The 21,786-nt window shown below is 43.5% G+C and overlaps 1 protein-coding gene across 5 annotated transcripts in view; it reads left to right on the forward strand.

Moving 5' to 3' along the window:
• Positions 1–21,786, forward strand: part of ACACA (acetyl-CoA carboxylase alpha) — a 190,010-nt gene that overhangs the window by 146,512 nt on the left and 21,712 nt on the right. For all 5 annotated transcript variants that reach the window (XM_044993768.1, XM_044993769.1, XM_044993766.1 and 2 more), the window contains 2 exons: positions 10,265–10,442; positions 13,707–13,819. In XM_044993768.1, coding sequence (XP_044849703.1) covers positions 10,265–10,442; positions 13,707–13,819 — 291 coding nt within the window. The remainder of the gene's footprint in view (positions 1–10,264; positions 10,443–13,706; positions 13,820–21,786) is intronic.

Here is a 21,786-nt window from a genome sequence, read left to right on the forward strand (position 1 = left end):
CCGACATTAACATCGGTGCGTGCATCGGCACCGACGCCTGCAGCCCCAGCATGGTGTCCTCCGTCCAGGCATCTATGGGCATGGCATCGTCCTAGTCAGCACCAGCCTGGGATCCCCAGGAGTCACGGAACCCTGTGGGCACCAAAGGGAGGGAACAGCCACCCTTTATGGGGGCTTCTTCCTCCTCCTCGGCAGATGAAGCACTGGCGGGCACCACTATAGTCCCAGCTCTGGAGGACAACAGGGTGTTCCAGCAGTTACTGCTGTGAGTTGCCCAGGGCCTGCACATTCAGGCAGAGGAGGTAATAGAAGACGCGGATCCCATGCTGGACATCCTAGCGCCCTCTGGACCCGCATGCATTGCCCTCCCTCTCATCAAAACTATATGTGCCATGACCAAAATATTATGGCAGAGCGCAGCCTCGTTGCCCCCCACAGCCAAACACAATGAAGAGCGCTACTTTGTGCCATTGAAGGGTTATGAGCATCTGTACTCGCACCCACCGCGCCAGGGCTCTGGCCAATCCAAACCACCTCCCGGCCCCAAATTGACCTTTTTGAAGGTTCGGTCGAGGTCAGTGCACCAGAACAAGAATTGGATCCACCCTGCCTTACCTTCCCATACCGACTATCCCCTTTCTACCGTGCATGGTCCCGTATCACTTTGGACCGCTCAGTGCCCCGCACAGTAGAGAGGGGATACTCCATCCAATTCTGTGCCCTTCTGCCCTTCCACCCCCCTTCCCTGTCCCTCTTCAGGGATTCCTCCGACAAGCGACTCCTTATACAGGAGGTGCACTCACTCCTTTCACTAGGGGCAATGGAAGAGGTTTCTCAGGAGCAGAAGGCAAAGGTTTCTATTCCTGGTATTTCCTAATACCAAAAGCCAAATGCGGGCTCAGGCCCATCCTAGACCTGCGAGAACTCAACAACTTCATGAAGAAGCTCAAGTTCCTCATGGTCTCTTTGGCCTCCATCATCCGTTCATTGCATCCAGGAGACTGGTACACCGCCCTCGACTTGAAGGGCGCGTACTTTCACATAGCTATAACTTGGCCCACAGAAAATACCTCAGAGTTGTGGTGAACAACAGCCACTCTGTTACAGTCCTCCCGTTCGGCCTGTCAGCGACTCCTCAAGTGTTCACCAAGTGCACGGCAGTCGTGTTACCGTACCTCGGCAATTGGCTCATCAAGGGCTGCTCTAGAGCTCAAGTGGAGGCACAAGTCAACTTCGTCAGAGTGATGTTCGACAATCTGGGCCTTCTTCTGAACGAGGGGAAATTGATGTCTCCAGTTCAGCAGATAGAATTTATATGGCGATGCTGGACTCGACCCAGGCCAGGGCCTACCTCCCGGAGGTGAGGTTCCAAGCCCTCGGCAACATCTTTCAAGGTCTCAGGCAGTTCCCCACCGCTACAGCAAGGAACTGCCTGAAACTTCTAGGACAAATGGCAGCCTGTACCTATGTGGTGCAGCACGTCAGACTCAGACTTCGGCCTCTTCAGTCGTGGCTAGCTTCGGTGTATTGGCCATCACGGGACAATTTGGACAGGGCTGTAACCCTGCCCTGCCAGGTTCTCAACTCCCTCCTGTGGTGGCTCGACCCACATGTAGTATATGCAGGGGTCCCCTTCTCTAGTCCTCAGCCATCTCTCTCCCTAGTGATGGACACATCAGCTCTGGGCTGGGGAGCACATCTGGGGGACCTCAGGACTCCAGGCCTCTTGTCTCAGGCAGAGCTTGCTCTCCACATCAATGTCAGAGCTGAGAGTGGTGCACCTGGCATGCCAGACTTTCTATACCCACTTATCAGGGAAATGTCCATCAGTGATGACAGACAACACCATGGCGATGTTCTGTATCAACGAACAGGGGTACACGCTCCTCTCCTCTGTGCCAGGAAGCCCTCATGTTGTGGGACTTCTGCATAGAGTGTTCAATACACCTGCAATCATCGTACCTCCCGGGGTACAGAATGAGCTGGCGGACTATCTCAGCAGGTCATTCCATGGCCACGAGTGGTCCTTATGCCCAGATGTTGCAAACTCCATCTTCCATCGGTAGGGATTTCCCCAGATAGACCTATTTGCCACACGGCACACCAGGAAGTGTCAGTAGTTTTGCTCTTCCTGAGTCTCAGTCGGGCTTCCATCGCAGTCGCATTCTTAACATGGGGAGATGATCTCCTTTACGCGTTCCCACCCATTTCGCTTGTTTACAAGGTTCTTCTCAAGATACGGAGGGAACAGGCTTCAGTGATGATATAGCTCCAGTCTGGCCCCGCCAGCACTGGTACGCATCACTCCTGCAAATGTCCATGGAAGCCCCAGTCACTTTGCTGCCTTTCCCGGATTTATTGATCCAGGATCACGGTCATCGCCAGCACCCGAACCTCGAGTCACTACACCTCAACGGCATGGAAGCTCCATGACTGAATCTACTGGAGCTTTCCTGTTCAGACCTGGTAAGACAAGTCCTCCTTGGAGTAGAAAGCCTTCCACCAGGGTTACCTACCTAGCCAAGTGGAAGACCACCTCAATCTGATCAACACAACACAGTTTGTCGCCCACTCTCGCCTGTATACCATTGGGCTACCGTCTCCACCTTAAGCAGCAGGGGCTGTCCATGTCATCAATAAGGGTTCACTTGGCTGCTATCTCGGCTTTCCATCCAGGTGCTGAAAACCGGTCGTTGTTTTGCTAACCCTGTAGTTAGCCGTTTCCTCAAGGGGCTCGACAGGCTATACCTGCACGTCCGACAGCTGGTCCCAGCCTGGGACCTCAATCTGGTCCTTTCCAGGTTGACAGGGCTGCCATTTGAACCACTGGTGATATGCTCCATGCTCTGTCTCTCTTACAAGGTGGTGTTTCTGGTGGTGATAACCTCAGCCAGGAGGGTGTCTGAGCTGAAGGCCCTAACATCAGAGCCTCCCTACACTGTGTTCTGTAAGGACAAGATTCAGCTCAGACCACACCCAACTTTCCTCCCGAAGGTGGTTTCCCAATTCCACATCAACTAGGACATTTTCCTCCCAGTGTTCTATCCTAAATCACATTCAAGCAGGAGGGAGCAGAGGCTGCACTCACTGGATATTCGCAGAGCACGAGCCTTCTATGTCGAGAGAACAAAGCCGTTCCAGAAGTCTATTCAACTCTTTGTAGCTGTGGCAGACAGTCTCCTCCCAATGAATTTCGTCATGGATCATGTCCTGCGTCCGGGAGTGCTACAACTTGGCAGGGGTGCCTGCTCCTCTTTGCATGGCGCACTCCACCGGAGCGCAGGCTTCCTCCGGGGTATTCTGGTGCGGGTTCCCACCCAGGAAATCTACAGAGCGGTGACATGGTCCTCCATACACACGTTCACTGCACATTATGCGGTCACCCGGCAGGCCAGAGACAATGCGACCTTTGGTAGAGCAGTACTCCAATCAATAGTCAACTGTGGCCTCGCCTCCAGAATTTAGGCTTGGAAGTCACCTAATTGGAATGGACGTGAACAACACATCTCAAAGAACAACAGTTATGAGAAGGTAAGGAACTGTTGTTTCTGTTGAGCGTAAACAACACTGCATTATTTGTACGCATACCCTCTTAAACAGTGATAGGAATTGCCCAGATCAGCAGCACTGAAAACTGGTAATTGGATTTTAACAGCAGCTTAGTTGCTAACAGAATTTACAGCTTCTAACCTGGACCAATTAAACCCTAATCTTGGGACACTCCTACTGCTTGGAAAGATCCTCACAGCTTTGGTATGGGGCTGGTTTAGCCAACAGTGTTACATTTAAAAAAAAAATGCATTGGCATATGCTGCCATGCGGGTAACTGTCATTGATAATTTCATATTGTATTATTGCCGTATCAAGGGTTGTCTCCAAATTGACTCTTCAGGTAATGGTGGCAGCTCGTGTGGATTGAAGCTGCTCTGTTAATATTCCATCTGTTGGAATTTTGGACCAGATATTACTATTTTAAATTTTGTGAAGTGCCAGGAAGGTGCTATAAACTTTAAATAAACACCGAGAAGAAAAGTTACCGTGCCTGCTGGTCTCTTCAGCATGACAGGAAAAGAACACCATTTGGTTTGCAGAATACTCCGAGAATGAGGATATCTTCCAGAGAGGAAACCTAGTCACTGCTCGCAACGCAAGATGATGGGCCTCCATAGATCTGAGTTCTAGTCCCATCTCTGCCACTTTGCTATGCAACCTGGACATCTGTGTATCTGCGTTTCTCTGCTATTGCTGTGAGATTTAATTCTTTAATGCTTGGAAAGTGCGCGGAGATCCTCTCATAGAAGAAGCTATAGAATGTAGTCTGACTGAGTTGTTGCTGTTGTGTCCGCTTCCCATGCTCTTTGAGGACTTGCCCTTTGTTAGTCATGTCCCTTGAAAACGGAATTTTGCTTTGGAATCAGAACTACAGGGCAGGGCTGTGGAGCCATATAGCGAAAGTGCCAATATTTGTATTTGCATATCACTTATTATTACTACACATAAGCTTGGAGGAGGCAAGAACAGCACAGGAGGGGAGGGTGAAGAATAGAGCCATTTTGATTTACATACGGGTCAGGATGTTTTCTCCATATTATCTCATGTAAAAGGACCTGGTAGAAAGTCTCAGCCTCTCTTGTCAGTTTCGACATCCCTTGGGGAGTTGTTTGCAGTTTTGGTTTCAGTGCTAGCTGGGGATTATGCAGGGAGGGAAAATAAACAATTATGCCACCCCTCAGTGCACACAAACACACTGCCAGGAGCCGACTGCACTGTGGGTAAAATGACTCCAAAATTGTGTGTAATGAGTAGGAAAAGATTAGAGACAGCTCTTGCTATGCTGAAAATTGACATTAGTTTGGGGGGGAGGGGGAACCTCTTTACTAGTCAGCCTAGGAGGTCTAATTCAAGCAGTAAAATAAATAAATAAAATAAATAAAGGCATATCACAGTGGTATTGGTGGTTTCCCCAATGAGCTCTTTCTGGCCGGAAGGCTATTCAGCATAATGCAAAATTAAATTATAAAAACTGGCTTAAATATTTAGATGGAGGAGCCATTTGGAAGCAGTTTATTTAGACGAACCGGCAATGACCCACAACAGTGAGACATCAAGCGTGAAATTTACTAGAAATTAGCACCAGGGTCTCAGACTCAGCATGAATAGTTTGATAGGATGCAAATCCCAGTGATATTAAACTGCATCACTGCTGGTGCTACAGGGTCACTCTCGGTTGGTTTTTCATGTTACACTTATTATTTTTTCCTGGGACCAGTTATAAATAACAATAAAAAAAAATCTTATTGAAAACTTCAACCAGAATGAAAAGGCCATTTTAAATCTCTGATTACCTGGATGTTGAAATACAGCACTGCCTATATTTAATGGGTTTATGAGGTACATTATGTGTATGTAGATGATGTATGCTTGGTGTTTACCTTAAGGTCCTATCTGGTAATCCAGCCAAACTGATGAGAACTGTTCCAGCTTCGAGGGAGTAGGGCATACTGCCCATCATTATAGAAACAAAAAAAGCTGTCTGCAGCCTTTCTAGCATGCTTGATGCATCTGGCTGCCAATATTTACCCATACAGTGTAATAACAGTTTCTGGCAGATTTTATATCTGTATGCAGTAGATGCAGACACACACTGCAGGTAAACACCTAGATATTGAATGTGAAAGTGCATGTTACATGGACAGACTATCATGCTGCATAACAAACAGCACTACTCTTCGGAAAGGTCTGTAAGCATTTCCAATCGACACTCTGCTTTTCAAGTGTTTGTGAGTCCCAGGTTTGAATTCAGGATTGAAATCCAGGAGTGAAATCTGGCCAGGAAGTTCCATTCATGTTAATTTTTTCCCCAGTTTGCTGGGGTCGTCTTTATTTATGTTCAAATGTACAAAAAGGCAATTTAAAAAGACAAACTGAGGAATTCCAGCTTTAATTGTCTTTGCTCATATACTCAGCATAAATATCTGTATTTCTGAACACAGTTGTGCAACCATTTAGTTCTTAAAGGTGGCTAGTCTCTTGCTCTTTGCCATGATAACTTTTTAAACCATATTCAGTATGTTAAGTTACAGTAATAACTGTTTTTAAAATCTCTGCCCTGCCAAGGCACTAGGACTGCCCAAACAATGAAAACACAGGACTGTGGGCACCATTAAAACATGGCACCATTTACCATCTGCAGTAGTTAAATTCAGTGCGGTATTTCCCATTCTAACAATACAGAATGCTGCAGTAAAGGTATTTATCACAGTGTGGTAAATGTTTTGTACTTTCGTACTCAAATACACTATTAATATAATACAGGGAGCATGTGTTTTCTAGTGGCTAGAACAGGGGACTAGGAATCAGTATTCCTGGATTCCCTTCACTGCATTTTGAATGACCTTCAGCAATTCTGTTATTTCACTTTCACCGTCAGTAAAATAGATATTATAACAATACCTATTTCACTATGATGTTGTTTTGCTTAGCTAAGTATGTTTGCAAAGGGCTTTAGGATGAAAGGTGCTATAGAAGTGCAGAGCTTTTTTATTGTTAAATATATAAAAGAGTCTGGGTAACTGTTTTTTGTAACCACATAAATTATGCCTCAGTTTCCCCTGCTGTGAATTGGCTCTATAGTATAGAAACTTGTACAAGTCATCACAGTGATTATATTATAGTACTGGAGTACCAGATCATGCACTCCTTACTCGAGCATAGCTTTGGTGAGGTATGATTTCCCTTTACAAATCTATTAAAATTATTTGAGGGAGTCAACAAGCACGTGGATAAGGGTGATCTAGTCAATATAGTGTACCTGGATTTTCAGAAAGCCTTTGACAAGGTCCCTCACCGAAGACTTAAGGAAACTAAGTAGCCCTGGGATCAGAGGAAAGGTCCTTGCATGATCAGTAATTGGATGAAAGATAGAAAACAAAGGGTAAGAAGAAATGGTCAGTTTTCACAATGGAGAGATGTGAACTGCGGCATCCCCCAAGGAGCTGTACCAGTGCTGTTCACCATAATCATAAATGATGTGGAAAAAGGGGGTGAACAGTGGCAAAGTTTGCAGATGATACAAAATGAATTCAAGATAGTTACGTTCAAAGAAGACTGTGGGCGGTTACAGAGGGATCTCACAAAACTGAGTGACTGGGCAATAAAAATGGCAGATGAAATTCAACGTTGATAAGTACAAAGTAGTGCACATTGGAAAAAATAATCCCTACTCTACATATACAGTGATGGGGTCTAGATTATTTATACACGATTTGTTGGGGAAGAGTCAACACAGCTTTTTTTAAAGGGGAGCACGGATGTGACATTCCAGCAAACAGAATGATGTGATGTGTCAGTTTCTTCCATTCCTTACCATAAAGAGTCTTGACAAACATTTGAAATATTCCAGTGTACGTGAAAGAACCACGGTGGCCCCCTTCCCATCTGATCAGGTACAAAGAAGCCATGAAGCTGACATAAGTGGTATTCTTTAGATCATTGTTAAAAACAATTGTCATTTAAAACAAAACAGGTAGCAGTTAGGGCCAGATCATGCATCCTTCATAGACCCCAAACTCCCAGTACTTCAGTGGAAGTTTGGCTGCACAAGGGCATCAAGCTGATTGAATCAGAGGGAGTTTTGTATGCTTCATGCTGGATCCATTGACTTCAGCGGGAATTTTGCATGCCCAAGGATTGCATCAGGTTATCTCAGTGGGAGTTTTGGGCGTGCAGGAGATGCAGGCCAATGGGTCTTTGATGTAAGCAATATCAAGTTAAGGCTGCTAGGCAGTTGCAGGGGAAGTGAGTGCTCTTGCATTTCATGTGCTTAATGCATGGGCCCAAAAAGGGAGAGAGAGAGAGAAGGAACCTTTGTTCTGAAGGCCATGCCTCTGGGTGGTTTAAAGGCCTGATCCTGCTCCCATTCAGAGAAGCAAAACTCCCACTGGCCTCAGTTCAGTCAAGCCCTAAATGAGACCTTTCACATAGTCTCTCCTCAGTGCGCATACAGCGTGCTCTTTCCCTCTGCCTCCCCATTCCTCTTCCACCTCCCCAATCCAAACAAGTGGCACTTGTCTCCCCCCACACTTGTCCAAGTAAAATATATACTCTTGGCAGGGGTGAAAAATGAATTGCTAATTACACAATCATTTTATTATGTAGCACCAGTAAAAAATGTCTAATGAAGAATTAATTCAGTTAAAATAATTTGAATCAAGCAATTATTTTCTTAACACTAGAATTAGCTGAAAGTACTTCAAGTGGTTTATTACTAGCACTACATAATAAAGTAATTGTATAATTAGTAATAAATTTGTCACTCCTTTTGAGGCCTCTCTCTTCTTTTCTCGGGACAAATGAAGAGTTTGGAGTTTTGTTCCCCATCTCCAGTATTTAGCATTTATATATATTCACATGTATATCAGCAGGAAATAGATCATTCTTCTCTTCAGCATTGTTTGGACTGACTTAAAGGATTTTAAACTATTTGTCTAGGGTGTTCAGAGTGAACTCTATAAAGAAGCATTCTTTGCACGTGCAGCGTGCTTTAGTACATATGCGGGTGTTTATGAGAGGACCCCAGAGGCCCGGTGGTGAAGGTGCTAGTCTGATACTTGTGAGTCCCTGGGTTCAGTTCCTTGCTCTCCCCCAAGCTTCCTGGGTGACCTTAGGCAAGTCATTGTTTCTCTGCCTCAGTTCCCCTTTGTAAAATGGTGCTTCTCTGCCTCACAAGGTTCTTATGAGGATAAATACGTCAAAAGGTGGTGAGGTGATTCAGATGCGGTGGCAATGGGGCTTATATAAGTACCTAAGGTGGATGGATGTATATAGCCTTTTATATGACTATTAGAAAAGGCCCGTATGATTTTGGCATGTAAAGGCATTGTGTCATGGAGCAGAGAGGAAAACACCTTTGTTTCACTGCTCTAGTGAAATACTAGTTATTTTAGGGTATCATGACACTGCAGAGTTATTGACCAATTGGAAGGAGTTCAGAGAAGAGCAACAAAAATGATCAAAGGACTTGAAGGGACTGTATTAGGAGGAAAATATTTGAAAGAGATGAGTATTTGTAGGTTACCTAAGCAACAACGGAGGAGTCTACAAATATTTAAAGGATTCCCGCACCAAGAAGGGGCAGAGATTATGTAGTATGATGCAGGGAGTAACGGTCTGAAACTAACAAAGGGAAAACGCATGCTGAATACCATGCAAAAATTCCTGACAAGATTATCTGTTAGGCTGTTGAATGGTCTCCCTAAGGAAGTGGGACTTCCAAATCAAAGCTTTACAAAGCACTGGAAAATGTACTCCTTTGACAAAGAGAAGGACTAGTAGGTATTTCCCATCTCTAACATATTTGAGTCAGCGATTCTATATATAATGGAGTATGTAACAATGTATGCACTTGAGGCTGCTTAATTGTTTCCATGATAAACTCCTATATCATGTCATATTTGTTACTTTCTTTTAAATCACCTTTGGGGCTGACAGTTTCCATGCATTGACTCTGCGTGGTGGTGCAATTAGTATTGTTAAGTTTCAGCAAAATCCCTTCCGCTGTTCTTGATTGAAGGAAAGGAGGAAAGTAGTTTTCACACCAGAGAAAAAGAATGAACTGCACTCGTTATGATGACATGCAAAGTATTTATAGCCCTTTGTGCTGCGCCACACACAGGCTCGCTCGCTAGATTTTATGTGAATAAAAGTATATGGAAAACTTTTCAAACTTGGGGACCTACAGTTAGGCACCTAAGTTTGTATTTAGGCATCTGTCTGGTCTGAATTGCCGAGCACCCAGAAATACCCATTGACTTCTTCAGTAGGATACCCTGGGGGTGGATCCTTTTGTGGGGCTCATTATGAGACTTGAGTATGGCAAGCAGGTGGCCCAGAATAAGGGTCTATGAACTTATTTGGATGCAATAGGAATGAAGCAAATCTCAAGCTCCAGACTGGAGCTGCTGAACCTGGAAGCAGAAGTGCTCCTATAACATGAGAGTGTCTATGATCCTGGTTCTTTGCCAGGGACAGGGAAGAGGTTTGGATGTCTCCAAAAACTGCCCTTTTGCAAATACTCCAGGCCAATTTTACAAACCTAATGGCTTCCCTTAAAGTCCATGTAATGCCTAGAAGCGCTTGCAGCGTGATGCTGAGGGGTGCTGCTTAGGAATCCAGCAATGGAAATACTGAGGGGTTTTTTTTGGTTTTTTTTATTTGCCAAGATTGAGGAGGATAAAGAACTTAAACTACTGTGTCCTTTTCCCAGACATGTATGACCAGGTGCTGAAGTTTGGTGCCTACATTGTGGATGGCCTAAGAGAATATAGACAGCCAGTGCTTGTGTACATCCCGCCCCAAGCCGAGCTGAGAGGAGGATCCTGGGTCGTGATTGATCCCACCATTAATCCCCGACACATGGAGATGTACGCAGACCGAGACAGCAGGTAAAGGAACCCACTTAGCTTGACTCCTTTCTGTATATTGTACTGCTCCAAGAGAAGAATACCAGACTAAGTAAGCCATTGCTTTGTTGTAAGGCAGGGCTTGTGTGCTTGTCTTATGTTCTTATGGACGTAAAGGAGGGGGGGTTGGTTTGCTTTCTGGCTTTCCAAAGAAGGGACTGTTGTCTAGTGGTTAGCGCAAGAGACTAGGGGTAAGGACTCTTGGGTTCTGTTCTTGACTCAGCCATTGACTCCCTCACCTTGGTCAAGTCCCTTACCTTTACCTGCCTCCAGGGGGTTGGGTGGGACCTCATTAGTTAATGTTTGTAAAGCATTTTGGCAGAAAGGCTTCAACTTACCATCTGATTTTTGCACCCCCAGTTTTTTCACTTTTAAATAACTTGGTACAATTTGGCAAGCACAAATAAGCGCTGCTGCGTTTTGAAATACTTAGCTACACCATTACCTGTTCAGAGATCTATCACTCACATGTCTATAAAATGCAACATGCATAAATGTACTCATGGTATTTGGTATTCCTGGGTGTAAAATGATGATTAATTGGAAGTGAATTTTTAAAAACAAGCCCTCCAGCCTCTGAAGGAAAAAAAAAAAAAAGATGATACTGGCTGGTTTGGAGGGGTGTAACAATCCTGCCTACCAGTGACTAATATAAACAGGATAAGCTATGAGGGCATAGTGCTATGCTCTTATCAAAGGAGTTTTTCTTGGAGCAGGCAAGGGAAGGAGGACAGAGGTGAGGTTATGTTACAGAAAGGAACAGCAAAGCAGTTCAAACACTTGAGAGATCCTGACCGTGTTATATTTCTGTTTTTAATCTATTTGATCCGGTCAGCCATATGATCTGAAAATAGCCCGGCAGATGGGAAAATAGACTAACATCTGAAGGTGAAAACAACATTATTATTCTGATGTGACCCTTGTTACACAATTCCCCAGATGTATTTCTCTGGGTTCCACTCACAAAAGTGGGGGCAGTTGCAATTCACCTTGCAACTTCCCTCCTCCTCCTTTTTAGTATGCATGCAACCAGTCCGGTTACCCATTGTATTAGAGAGCATTGCTCTTTCTGCTTATTCACCGGCTAAGTCATTCCCCTCACACCAAATAACCAGCTTACCCCCAGGTGCATCGTGTACTGGAGTAGGAGATGTGGCACCATTTTAATTCAGTTCCAAAAGTTAATCAGCTTTGGCTGACTTGGGATGTGTTCCTTGGAAGAAGCACCTTCCTTTTTGTTTAGAGCAGTTGCCATAGTTGAGATGGCAAATTTAGGACACCTTTAAGGGGCTCTGTTGAACACTCCCATGTACTTCCTTCGCCCTCAGTGGTGACGCATTGGCCTCCATGAAGAATTGCCAAGTGGCCTATTTCTCCTGCTGTGTAAGAACAAATGGAATGGTCACACAGGGGAAACCACTGTCACTTGGCCACAGGCTTCTCCTCTGTATCTAGAGTTAGAAGAATTCCTTTTTCTGTACTTTGCATCTCAGAACTTAGGAGGGGGTTATCGCTGTATCTGTCTTTTCCCTCCTTAAAATGTGAAAGGTCAGGATGCTCGGGACAATGAGACATCTTGTTAGTGCAGGCAAGGATTGTGCAAACACCCCTTCAGCGTGTTTGTTATGAAAAGGGAAGGCAGAGACCTCCTGGTAGATGGTACATTGGCCCCAGTTGGGATCCCTCGGAGACCTCCAGGTAGATGTTGTGTTGGCTCCAGTTCGGATCCTCAAACTCATTTTGTTCTGCGACCGTTCCATCCCACTCAGGCAATTCTGAAAATGAGGCTATTAGATGGTCTTGTAGTCTAGGACTGGGAGCAAGGAGTTTGGGTCTGTTTCTGACAATGCCACAGACTCTCTCTGTGACCTTGGACACGTCACTTAACCTATCTCTACTTCAATTTTCTTTTCTGTAACAGGCCTCACAGATGTCACGAGAACTAATTATTGTTTGTAAAGGGCCTTGAGATCCCAGGATGGAAGATCTATAGAGTACAAAGTGTTTGGATCATCATCATTAGGATTTAATCCCTGTGCACATGTTAATCTACCACACCTGTTAGTGCCTCTCTGAGAATCCCACTTAAAAGGACATACCCAACAACAATGGCCCTTTATCGTCACTCTGTTTTACAGGAGCAGTTCTGCCCTTCATTCACTTCCACCCGACATAACCTGACATTGAAAAGATTCTCACAAACCCCTGCAAGCCAGAACCTCCGAGTTTTTTGTACCACTTAGCTCATAACCCTGCAGCATGTGGAATCGATTGCAGCAATTTCTAGGAGAGTGTATTTCCAATAGTGTGTTCCCAGCTGTATCTTGCACTGACAGCTGTGCACGCTGAGAACACATTCCGAGTAATTACATGCAAAGGTGCGTATGCCCCTTCAGTGGCTATATCCTGTGGTGCCAGTACAAGTGTGGACTTGCCGCTTCTGCAGCTTTGCTGGACTTGAGAATTGAGGACTTTTGCATAACAGTCTGTAGCTTAGTGACCTGTTGTTGGACTGCAAAAGCTTGTTGTGCAAGTACAGTCTGTGATCATATTCAGGCTGAAGCTCTGCTGTACAATCAGAATGATGCATCTCCCCCAACCATCACTCCTTAGAGCCTCTCCGCTGACCTTTCTTTTATCTTCTCTCACTCTTTTGCACTTGAAAGTAAAATAGCTTCTGTCTTCATTGTCAAACATAGATTCCAAACCATGTGTCTTTGACCTGGGAAGCAGGTAGCTTCTGTAATGAGAATTATTTTTTTTTTTGTCAAGACATTTTCAAAAAACTCACCTACAAGAGCTTTTGGAGCCTAAGTTGAAAGGAGCTACAGGAGTTCCAAATGTTATTTATTAGTACCAAATTGCATCAAATACACCTCTACCTCGATACAACGCTGTCCTCGGGAGCCAAAAAATCTTACGGCGTGAAACCGCATTATATCGAACTTTGATCCATTGGAGTGCACAGCCCTGCCCCCCCGAGCACTGCTTTACCGCGTTATATCCGAATTCGTGTTATATCGGGTCGCGTTGTATCGAGGTAGTACTAGATTGATATGTTTCTATAAGGCCTCATGCACATCCTATGCACATTCTGTTTGGGGTTAGGTAAATAGTAGCTAAGAGTCTTTCTTTCTCTTTTTCTAAATACTTTCTAGACAACAAATTGTGCTGATCCATTTTGTGTTTTTCCTTATCTGATGATCTGAAAGTGCCTTTCCTTTCTCTTTTCTCATCACTGATCAGAGGAGGCGTTCTGGAGCCAGAAGGGACAGTAGAAATCAAATTCCGCAGGAAAGATTTGGTGAAAACAATGAGACGGGTGGACCCAGTCTACAGTCGTCTGGCAGAGCGACTAGGTATGTCTGGATTGTATTATTGGCATATCAGTGATCCAATCAGCTAATATCTAATGAGTGTGTTTATGGACCTTAAAAAGGGGACACTGAGTTATTTTATCAAATTCATGATAATTTTTATTTACGATCATCCAATTTGGGAGGAAAACCAGATGAGACAAGTTGTGTTTGTTTGCATAGAATATTTTTTATTTACATCTACAACATTTAGTGTGGGTGTATAGTATCTTTTTAAACCAATTAACATAAGAATGGCCCTACTGGGTCAGAGCAAGGGTCCATCTAGCCCAGTATCCTGTCTACCGAAAGTGGCCAGTACCAGGAGCCCCAGAGGGACTGAACAGAACAAATAATCATCAAGTTATCCATCCCCTGTCACTCATTCCCAGCTTCTAGCAAACAGAGGCTAGGGACACCATTCCTGCCCATCCTGGCTAATAGCCATTGATGGGCCTATCTTTCATGAATTTATCTAGTTCCTTTTTGAACCCTGTTATGGTCTTGCCCTTCACAACATCCTCTGGCAAGGAGTTCCACAGGTTCACCGTGCATTGTGTGAAGAAATACTTCCTTTTGTTTGTTTTAAACCTGCTGCCTATTCATTTCATTTGGTGACCCTAGTTCTTGTGTTATGAGAAGTAGTAAACAACATTTCCTTATCTATTTTCTCTATACCAGTCATGATTTTTCTTTTAAAGAATTGATGGGTTTTATAACAACAATGAAGGTGTCCTGACGCTGGGGTTAATTCTCTAAGTATGCTCAGCTCACTCAAAACTTAGTGGGCCAGATCCTCAGCTGGTGTAAAATTGGTGTCACCGAGGATCCAGTCCAGTATATTTGTGACTTCTGGGTTAAACCTAGTGTCGTGGCTTGTTTTTAACTCCAGTAATTATAGCTACCTACACATGTCCCCTCTGCAGTTGCAACTGGATAAAGTATTATTCACCTCCTAACTTCAAATGTTGTATTACTTTGCTGAGCTGTGACCACTTTGATTTAAATGTGTAGGTATATTATTAAAGTACCTTTCATTTCAAATGATCCCAAAGCACGTTACAAACCCAATAAACAAAAATACAGATTATTCAGCAGTATCAATCTAATATCAGATACATCCTCTCTCAGGGGAGTGGGCTCTTTAAATGGTCTTTGCCATCTCTTATTTCTACAGTATGCTCTTCAAAAGCTGCTCTTCTTGTTCAGAATTAACTATATTTTAGTAGTGGAGGACGTGTTCCCAGTGCATGTGGTTTGTATGTCTGTTTAAATTTATAAAGCCCTTTGGGGTCCTTCAGTATGAAAGGTGCCATGTAAATGTATGATAAATTGTTGCTATTGCTGCTGTTATATTTTATTTTTTTTTAAATTTATAACAAAACAACTATTTATATACCACAGCCACTCTGATATGTCTTTGGAAGAGAAGAATAATTGAAAAGGGACACTGTCAAGGTTAAAAAAAAAAATCTTTACTATTGTGACAAATGACATTCTAAAACTTGTTTAAAAATGAACATTTTTAAAATCTCATTTAATTTTTTCTCACTGTGCTGTTTATTTCCTGCATTTCTTTCTGCCGAGAAAGCAGATGAACAAACATTTCAAATGGAAGTTGCTAAAATAAACTGGCTCCGTAGGATTGAAATGCACATTTCTAATGTTCTTAGGTTTGGTAAACGCTTATTTTCACCAGCTCTGAATTTTGGGCTTCATTTGACTTGACAGTGTCCCTTTAGAGACAAATAGATAACCCAGACTCCAACAGATCTTGGACACTTGAAATGCTTTATGCTGCTCAGTTAAAAGGGTGCAGCTTAATTCCTAACCCAGTCAGTCAAGGCAGGATTCATAGCTACACTACCTGGAGGTGATTTTTCTGGACCTCCTTGTGCTTGGTGGAAGAACTGCCCCTCCGGTATGAAAGTCTCTAGAGTTGAGAAGGGGAAATCAGATGTGTAGTTAGAGAAGAGTATACACTGAATAGTCAGCACTTGTGCGTGCACATAAATGGCCCTGCTGCAGGAGCACCATTTTGAGGATATTTACCACAGCAGCAGTAGAAAAGGTCCTGCTCCTCTCAAATTAACAATAAACCCCCCCACAGAAGATGGCGTCTTCCATGACACTGGCAAATTAGTCCAGTCCCAAGCGTGTGTAGACACTGGCCTCGAACAAAGAGGACTGTTTGGTTTTTAATCTCATAGCAGCAGGGAAAAGTAGCAAATGTCATTTTTGTTGTTGCCCTTATGAATTTACTGTTGTGTGGCCCGTACCCAGTGTTGGTTACATTGAATTCAAGCATTGAATCCCTTCCATTCCATCAGACGCGATTAGAAAACAACCCTAAATCAGGCTGGCTCTGACCCCTGCACCATCCTCTTTTTGATAAGAGAGAAAAAGGGCAAACATTTTTCTACAAGAGTCTCTCTAAAATCCAATGCCAGACTGCGTGGGGGGTTTTTTGTTCATTTTTTCCCCCTTTCTCTAAACAGGATAATTACTCCATACACTTTAATTAAAATGACTGCAACACAAGAGCAAGTCACTTACAACTGTACATACAGAGAGCTCTAAAAGCTTCAGTCACTGATAAGCATCTCACTTAGATGGCTCTTAATTGCTCCCAGCATCAGGCGATCATTGCTGTTGTTTTGCCACTAATTCCGTACAATGGCAGGAAAGCCAAGATTGCAGGACACAGCGAATTGCATAATTTTTTTTGCTGGTTTTCTTTCTGGCCAATTTAAAATTTGTCAAAGTCGGTCTTCTTCTGGATCACTGCCCTTTGATATTTCGCGCACTCCATTTGCCACAAACAAGCCGCGGGGCCGCAGTTCATGCTGACTCCAGCAGAAGCAGAGAAAGCTCCATTTATCTTACACTGCCTGCTGAATTCTTACTCATTAACTGGGGGTTCACTGCCTCTCTTTAACCCCTGAATGGCTGTCATCATTTCTATGGAGCTGCTGAGTACCGGGGAAGAGGGAGATCTTCATATATGTGTGCGCCTCGTGCAGACGGGTGGGTAAATGGTACAGCGACATTTGTGTTTTCGTTCAAGGAACCTTCAGACATTGGATTTTTACTTGCATGTGTGGGGGGCGGGAGCAGGGAAGGATGACAGTTATTGAATAATTTGACATAAATCTGCTCATTATCAATTTTCTAGCACTATCTCCGAAATCTTCATTAGTTTCATGTTTTATTAAAATAGCATTCAGTGTAACGTTCTCTTACGTGACAGCGTATACTGCAGAGCAACAGGGCAGGAGACGAGGAATCTCGGTCTTTGACTCTAGAATGGCTGTGTTCTCTAGAAAGCAGGAGTAGCCATAGAGAGCTATGAATACATAGGAATATAGGGACAGTGTGAGCAGCAAGCCTACTGGCCACACTTCAGAAGGATATAGGGCTTCTGTTTTTTCATGTGGGTTTTTTACAATTAGCATAAGGGAGAACGCTTTAGGATTGAAACAGAAATAACAGAAAATGAACTTTATAGTGCAGCATGTTCTTTATTACCATCGGGAAGGCTGTAAATGTAGTGTGTGTGACAAACAATGGGCTTGGTCCCATTTTAATCGAAGGCAATGGCAAAATGGCTTCCATGGAAGCAGGACCTAACCCTAAATTGTTCCCATTTCTTTATCTTGTGGTACAATGGAAAAATCTTTTATTTGTTCAGTATGATCTCACCATGAGCAGATTTTATAATAAGATCATTTTTAGTCTGTCCCTTATAATAAATGTCTGCAGCTGAGTGTTTTATATCGTTTTAGATGTAGTTTTATATAGAGTTGTACATTGTGTGTGTGTGTGTGTGTGTATTCACACCCATTTATATATAATAATACTCTGTATGAAGTGTTGGATGAGGGATCATTCAGGAAGACTTTGCCCGCCTCAGTAAAGCAAAGTTTACTTTTCACAGACACGAAAGCTGTAAACTGCCAATCCACTTCAGGAGCTGAACCTGTCCCTTCCCATTTCGACCAGCCTATCGTTGTGACCCCTGACTTCCTTCTCCACTTCGTTTGCTGAAGATGGTTCAGAACCCATCTTGAATCCCCAAATAACAAAAACTTAACCAAAGTTTAACCCACATTAGAACAGCAGTGGCTACAGATAAGTTAAGCCAAGCAGTCCATTTTCAGAGAGAAATTTGCATGACAGTTTATTTAAATCCCAATAATGCCATGTGCTGGTGATTACTTTGCAGCATACATCTACAAAATTATTACATTTTTCTTTCGCTTTCTTGATTGGCTAAACAATAGCATCATGTGACCTCTTTGTCATTCTGCACCTAGGTCTGGAAAATCAGACAATAGTCAAAAGTCAGGCAGTAGCTATTTTATAGATTAATAGAGTCATAGAAATGGAGAGCTAAAAGGGACCTTGAGAGGTCATTTAGAGGTCAGCCCTGTCCGCTGAGACAGGACCAAGTAAACCTAGACCATCCCTGACAGGTGTGTGTCTAATATGTTCCAGCGATGGAAATTTCACAACCTCCCTTGATGATCTATTCCAGTACTTAACTATCCTTTATAGTTGGAAAGATTTTCCTAATACCTAACCTAAATCTCCCTTGCTGCAGATTAAGCTGATTACGTCTTGTCCTACCTTCTAGTCGACATGGAGAACAATTGATCGCTTTCCTCTTTATAAAGACTTTTGTCAGGTTCTCCTCTCAGTCTTCTTTTCTCAAGACTAAACATGCCCAGTTTAACCTTTTCTAAGTCGGTTTTCTAAACCTCTCATCATTTTTGTTGCTCTCCTCTTGACTTTCTCCAGTTTGTCCAGATCTTTAAAGTGGGGCACCCAAACCTGGACAAAATAAGCCAGTGAGGCTTCATCAACGCCTACTAGAGGAGAACAATTACCTCGTGTGTCTTTCATTTGACACTCTTAATATACCACAGAATAATGTCTTTTTCGCAACTACGTCACATTGTTGGCTTATGTTCAATTTTTGATCCACTATAACACCCAGGTCCATTTCTGCAGTACTACTGCCTAGCCAGTTATTCCCCATTTTGTATTTGTGCATTTGATTTGAACCAGTTCACTAATAATGTACTTTTGAAAATGAAACTGACCAATGGAAGTACATATATCTCACTTCGCGGGGGGGGAATCGCTAGGCAAGTTACAACCCCTTTATGCTTAACAATCTAACCCTTTATTGCTCATTTCATTTTAAGAGGACTCCTACAGCATGTGTGAACCCCTTATAGAAATAATCTTCTCCCGCTTTGTATTTAGCTCAGATGCTCTGGTTACCTTCTCCAGACCTGAAGAAGAACTTTGTGTAGCTTCAAAGTGTGTCCCTTCTACCAACAGAAGTTGGTCCAGTAAAACATATTCCCTCGCCTTCTTTGTCTCTCTCAAGATTTTTCTGTAATTCTGTTTCTGTGTTGTAATTAACCAAAATCCCAATTATTTTCCTGAGCAATAGTTGCATAAAATATTGCCCTTGAGATTGTCCTTCACTTGCAAAATGTGGAATGCCAGTCAGCATTGGTCAGTTTGCTGGTAAGGCAATCAGTGTACAGGATTATCTGGTTCTGTGTGCAAACATTGCTATCACTAAAAAATTGCTGTTAATCCAGAATTTCACCTTCCCTGACACCCGTCTTTTGGATTTCCCTCTCTAGAAAGTGGGAGTTGGAGGGGAATTCCCATAGGTATACAATTTTTCTGGGACATACGATACCAATTTGGGGGGAGGGGAAGGCTGTTTCTATTTTGCACTTTGTATATGGTCCTACAACCTATTATTTCTTCAGAGTTTTGTTTTGAGATGTTACTCACTATATTTTAATTTCAAATAAACAATCATGAAAGATCTTGGAATGTGGATGGGGATTGGTTGCAGACGATTGTATATTGTCACTGCTGTTAGTCAATAATCTATTGAAAGAGTATAGTTTTAGATGCTGTGCAATTCCCCTGTGCAATTTGAGGCTCATCCCATCCCTTTTCTCCTCAGACGTCCTGTATTTAACCCCACAGCAAGTCCAAGTTAGTGCTTGTGAGTGTGTTAACGCACATCACAGGTGATTTTGACCTGTAGTGGTGCTTCATGTCTGCTAGTTTACTTGACCCTAATGCAAGTCCTTAGAAACAAGAATAGTTGAATTGTAGCAGAATAAAACCTTTTCATGTATTGCAATTGCAGAATGACATTTCTGACCAATCTCTTGAGCATCCACAACCTTCACTGGTATTTCACGTTGCATCTTTACAGCTTGAATCCTACTGACTATTTAGAGAAGTGGCTGCAAGCAGCCACATTTAAATATATAATGTACTAAAAAAACCTGCATCGCCACAGACTTAAGTAGGCCTGAATGACCTCCCCTTTAGAGCTGCTCCCTGCAGGTCAGAGGTGAGGGATGCTGGCAGTGCGGCACGGGAGAAGCTTGCACAGTTGCTGAATCTGTTGTGTGGTTAAACAGGAGACATCAGACTCCAGCCTTTAGAGGGGAGGGGGGAGAATCTCTATGTGAGGAATTTCAGGTTGAAATAATGTTTGTTGTTGCAGTTGAGGCTGTTAGATGAGGTGGTCATAATCTGACTTAAAATGGACCCCTCATTACATCGTTATATATGGAGTAGCTACCATGTGTCCATAACGCTTATTTCCTTAGGACCCATTTCAGTAGTCCATCCCTGTTCAGCAACGCAGTTCAGCATGTGCTTCAGTGGGACTTGCGTGTGTGCTTCGCAGACTAGGGATGGACTTAAGCACAAGTTTAGATGCTTTGCTGCGGTGGTGCCTTAATGTTCTTTCCCAACATAGTCATTTTAACACTCGGCTAGGTGAGCGCACACATCTGTGTTGCCGGTAGCAAGCATGTTTGTGCTCTTCTGTAGACTAATATTTATGTTGTACAAAACACCCTTAAAAATCACCGGCCTAGGTTTATTTCCCAGATCCCCATTGTTCATGAGGGGGACTAAATTTTGAATTCAGGAAGCAAAGGAAAAGCTCCCTCGCTGGTTTCACAAAGCCGGCGGCTGCTGACAGAAGGGCTTATGTTCGCCAGGCAGGGGTTAGTCAGTGGTGCTCCTGGGATCCATTCGACTTTGGCCTGGAGACCAATGGAGCCGGGCCCTCCTGGATTGTTAGGGAGTCAGTGTAGCCACTGTGTAGAGGGCTTCCCTTGTTTTGGGCCAGACTCCACTTGGTGAGATGCTGTTTTAGGATAGTGAGTGTGTTTTGCTCAGTGAAGATATTATCAATAGGAGTCTCATTTACCCCACTCTGGTGGTGTCAAGCAGCGTTAAAGTGAGTGAGGTTCTGCCTCAGCAAGGTGCTGGGTGAGAAGCCTGGAGGTTGGGCTGTTGCCTACACCTTTGCTGGCGTAGATGAGAGGCGATGGGAAGCAAGAAGAGAAGCTTTACCGTGTGAGGCTGTGCATTGAGGGCGGAGGGGAAAATCCCCCATATTAATAGCTGAGAAACCGTAAACCATCACATTGATTCAGAAGCTGCCCAGCTTTCTGCAATCAGAGGGAAGCTACAATAACATTTCTCAAAGTCATTTTGTCTAACCTGTTAAACTGGTCATATTTAAAAAAAAGCACTTTGCTGCTAAATGTTATGGGAAGCCGTGATTCATGGTCCCGCTCAGCCATTTCCATCTGGCAGGAACTTTATTAAAGGCAGCCTGAGCCCTGACATTCTAGCAGGTTGTAATCACTACCGGACACTGTGCCTGTCAGTGGCGCGCGCTCTCTCTCTGAGACGTATACATGGGAGGGAAGAGCTGAAGCATTGGCTTGTTACTCCAAAAGAGGTTCTCTGTTTAATGGGGCACAAATCAAAAGAGTTTAGACGTTGCTTTCTCGGCTGCGATTTCTTCCCTTAACTTTTGGAGAGGAGTATAAATTGACATTCAATATCAGAGCACTTTACAGGATAAGGTCTCCCTATAGATTTATTACCAAGGCTTTACC

This window comes from Mauremys mutica, chromosome 19 (genome assembly GCF_020497125.1).
Source record: "Mauremys mutica isolate MM-2020 ecotype Southern chromosome 19, ASM2049712v1, whole genome shotgun sequence".
NCBI classification, from domain to species: domain Eukaryota; kingdom Metazoa; phylum Chordata; order Testudines; family Geoemydidae; genus Mauremys; species Mauremys mutica.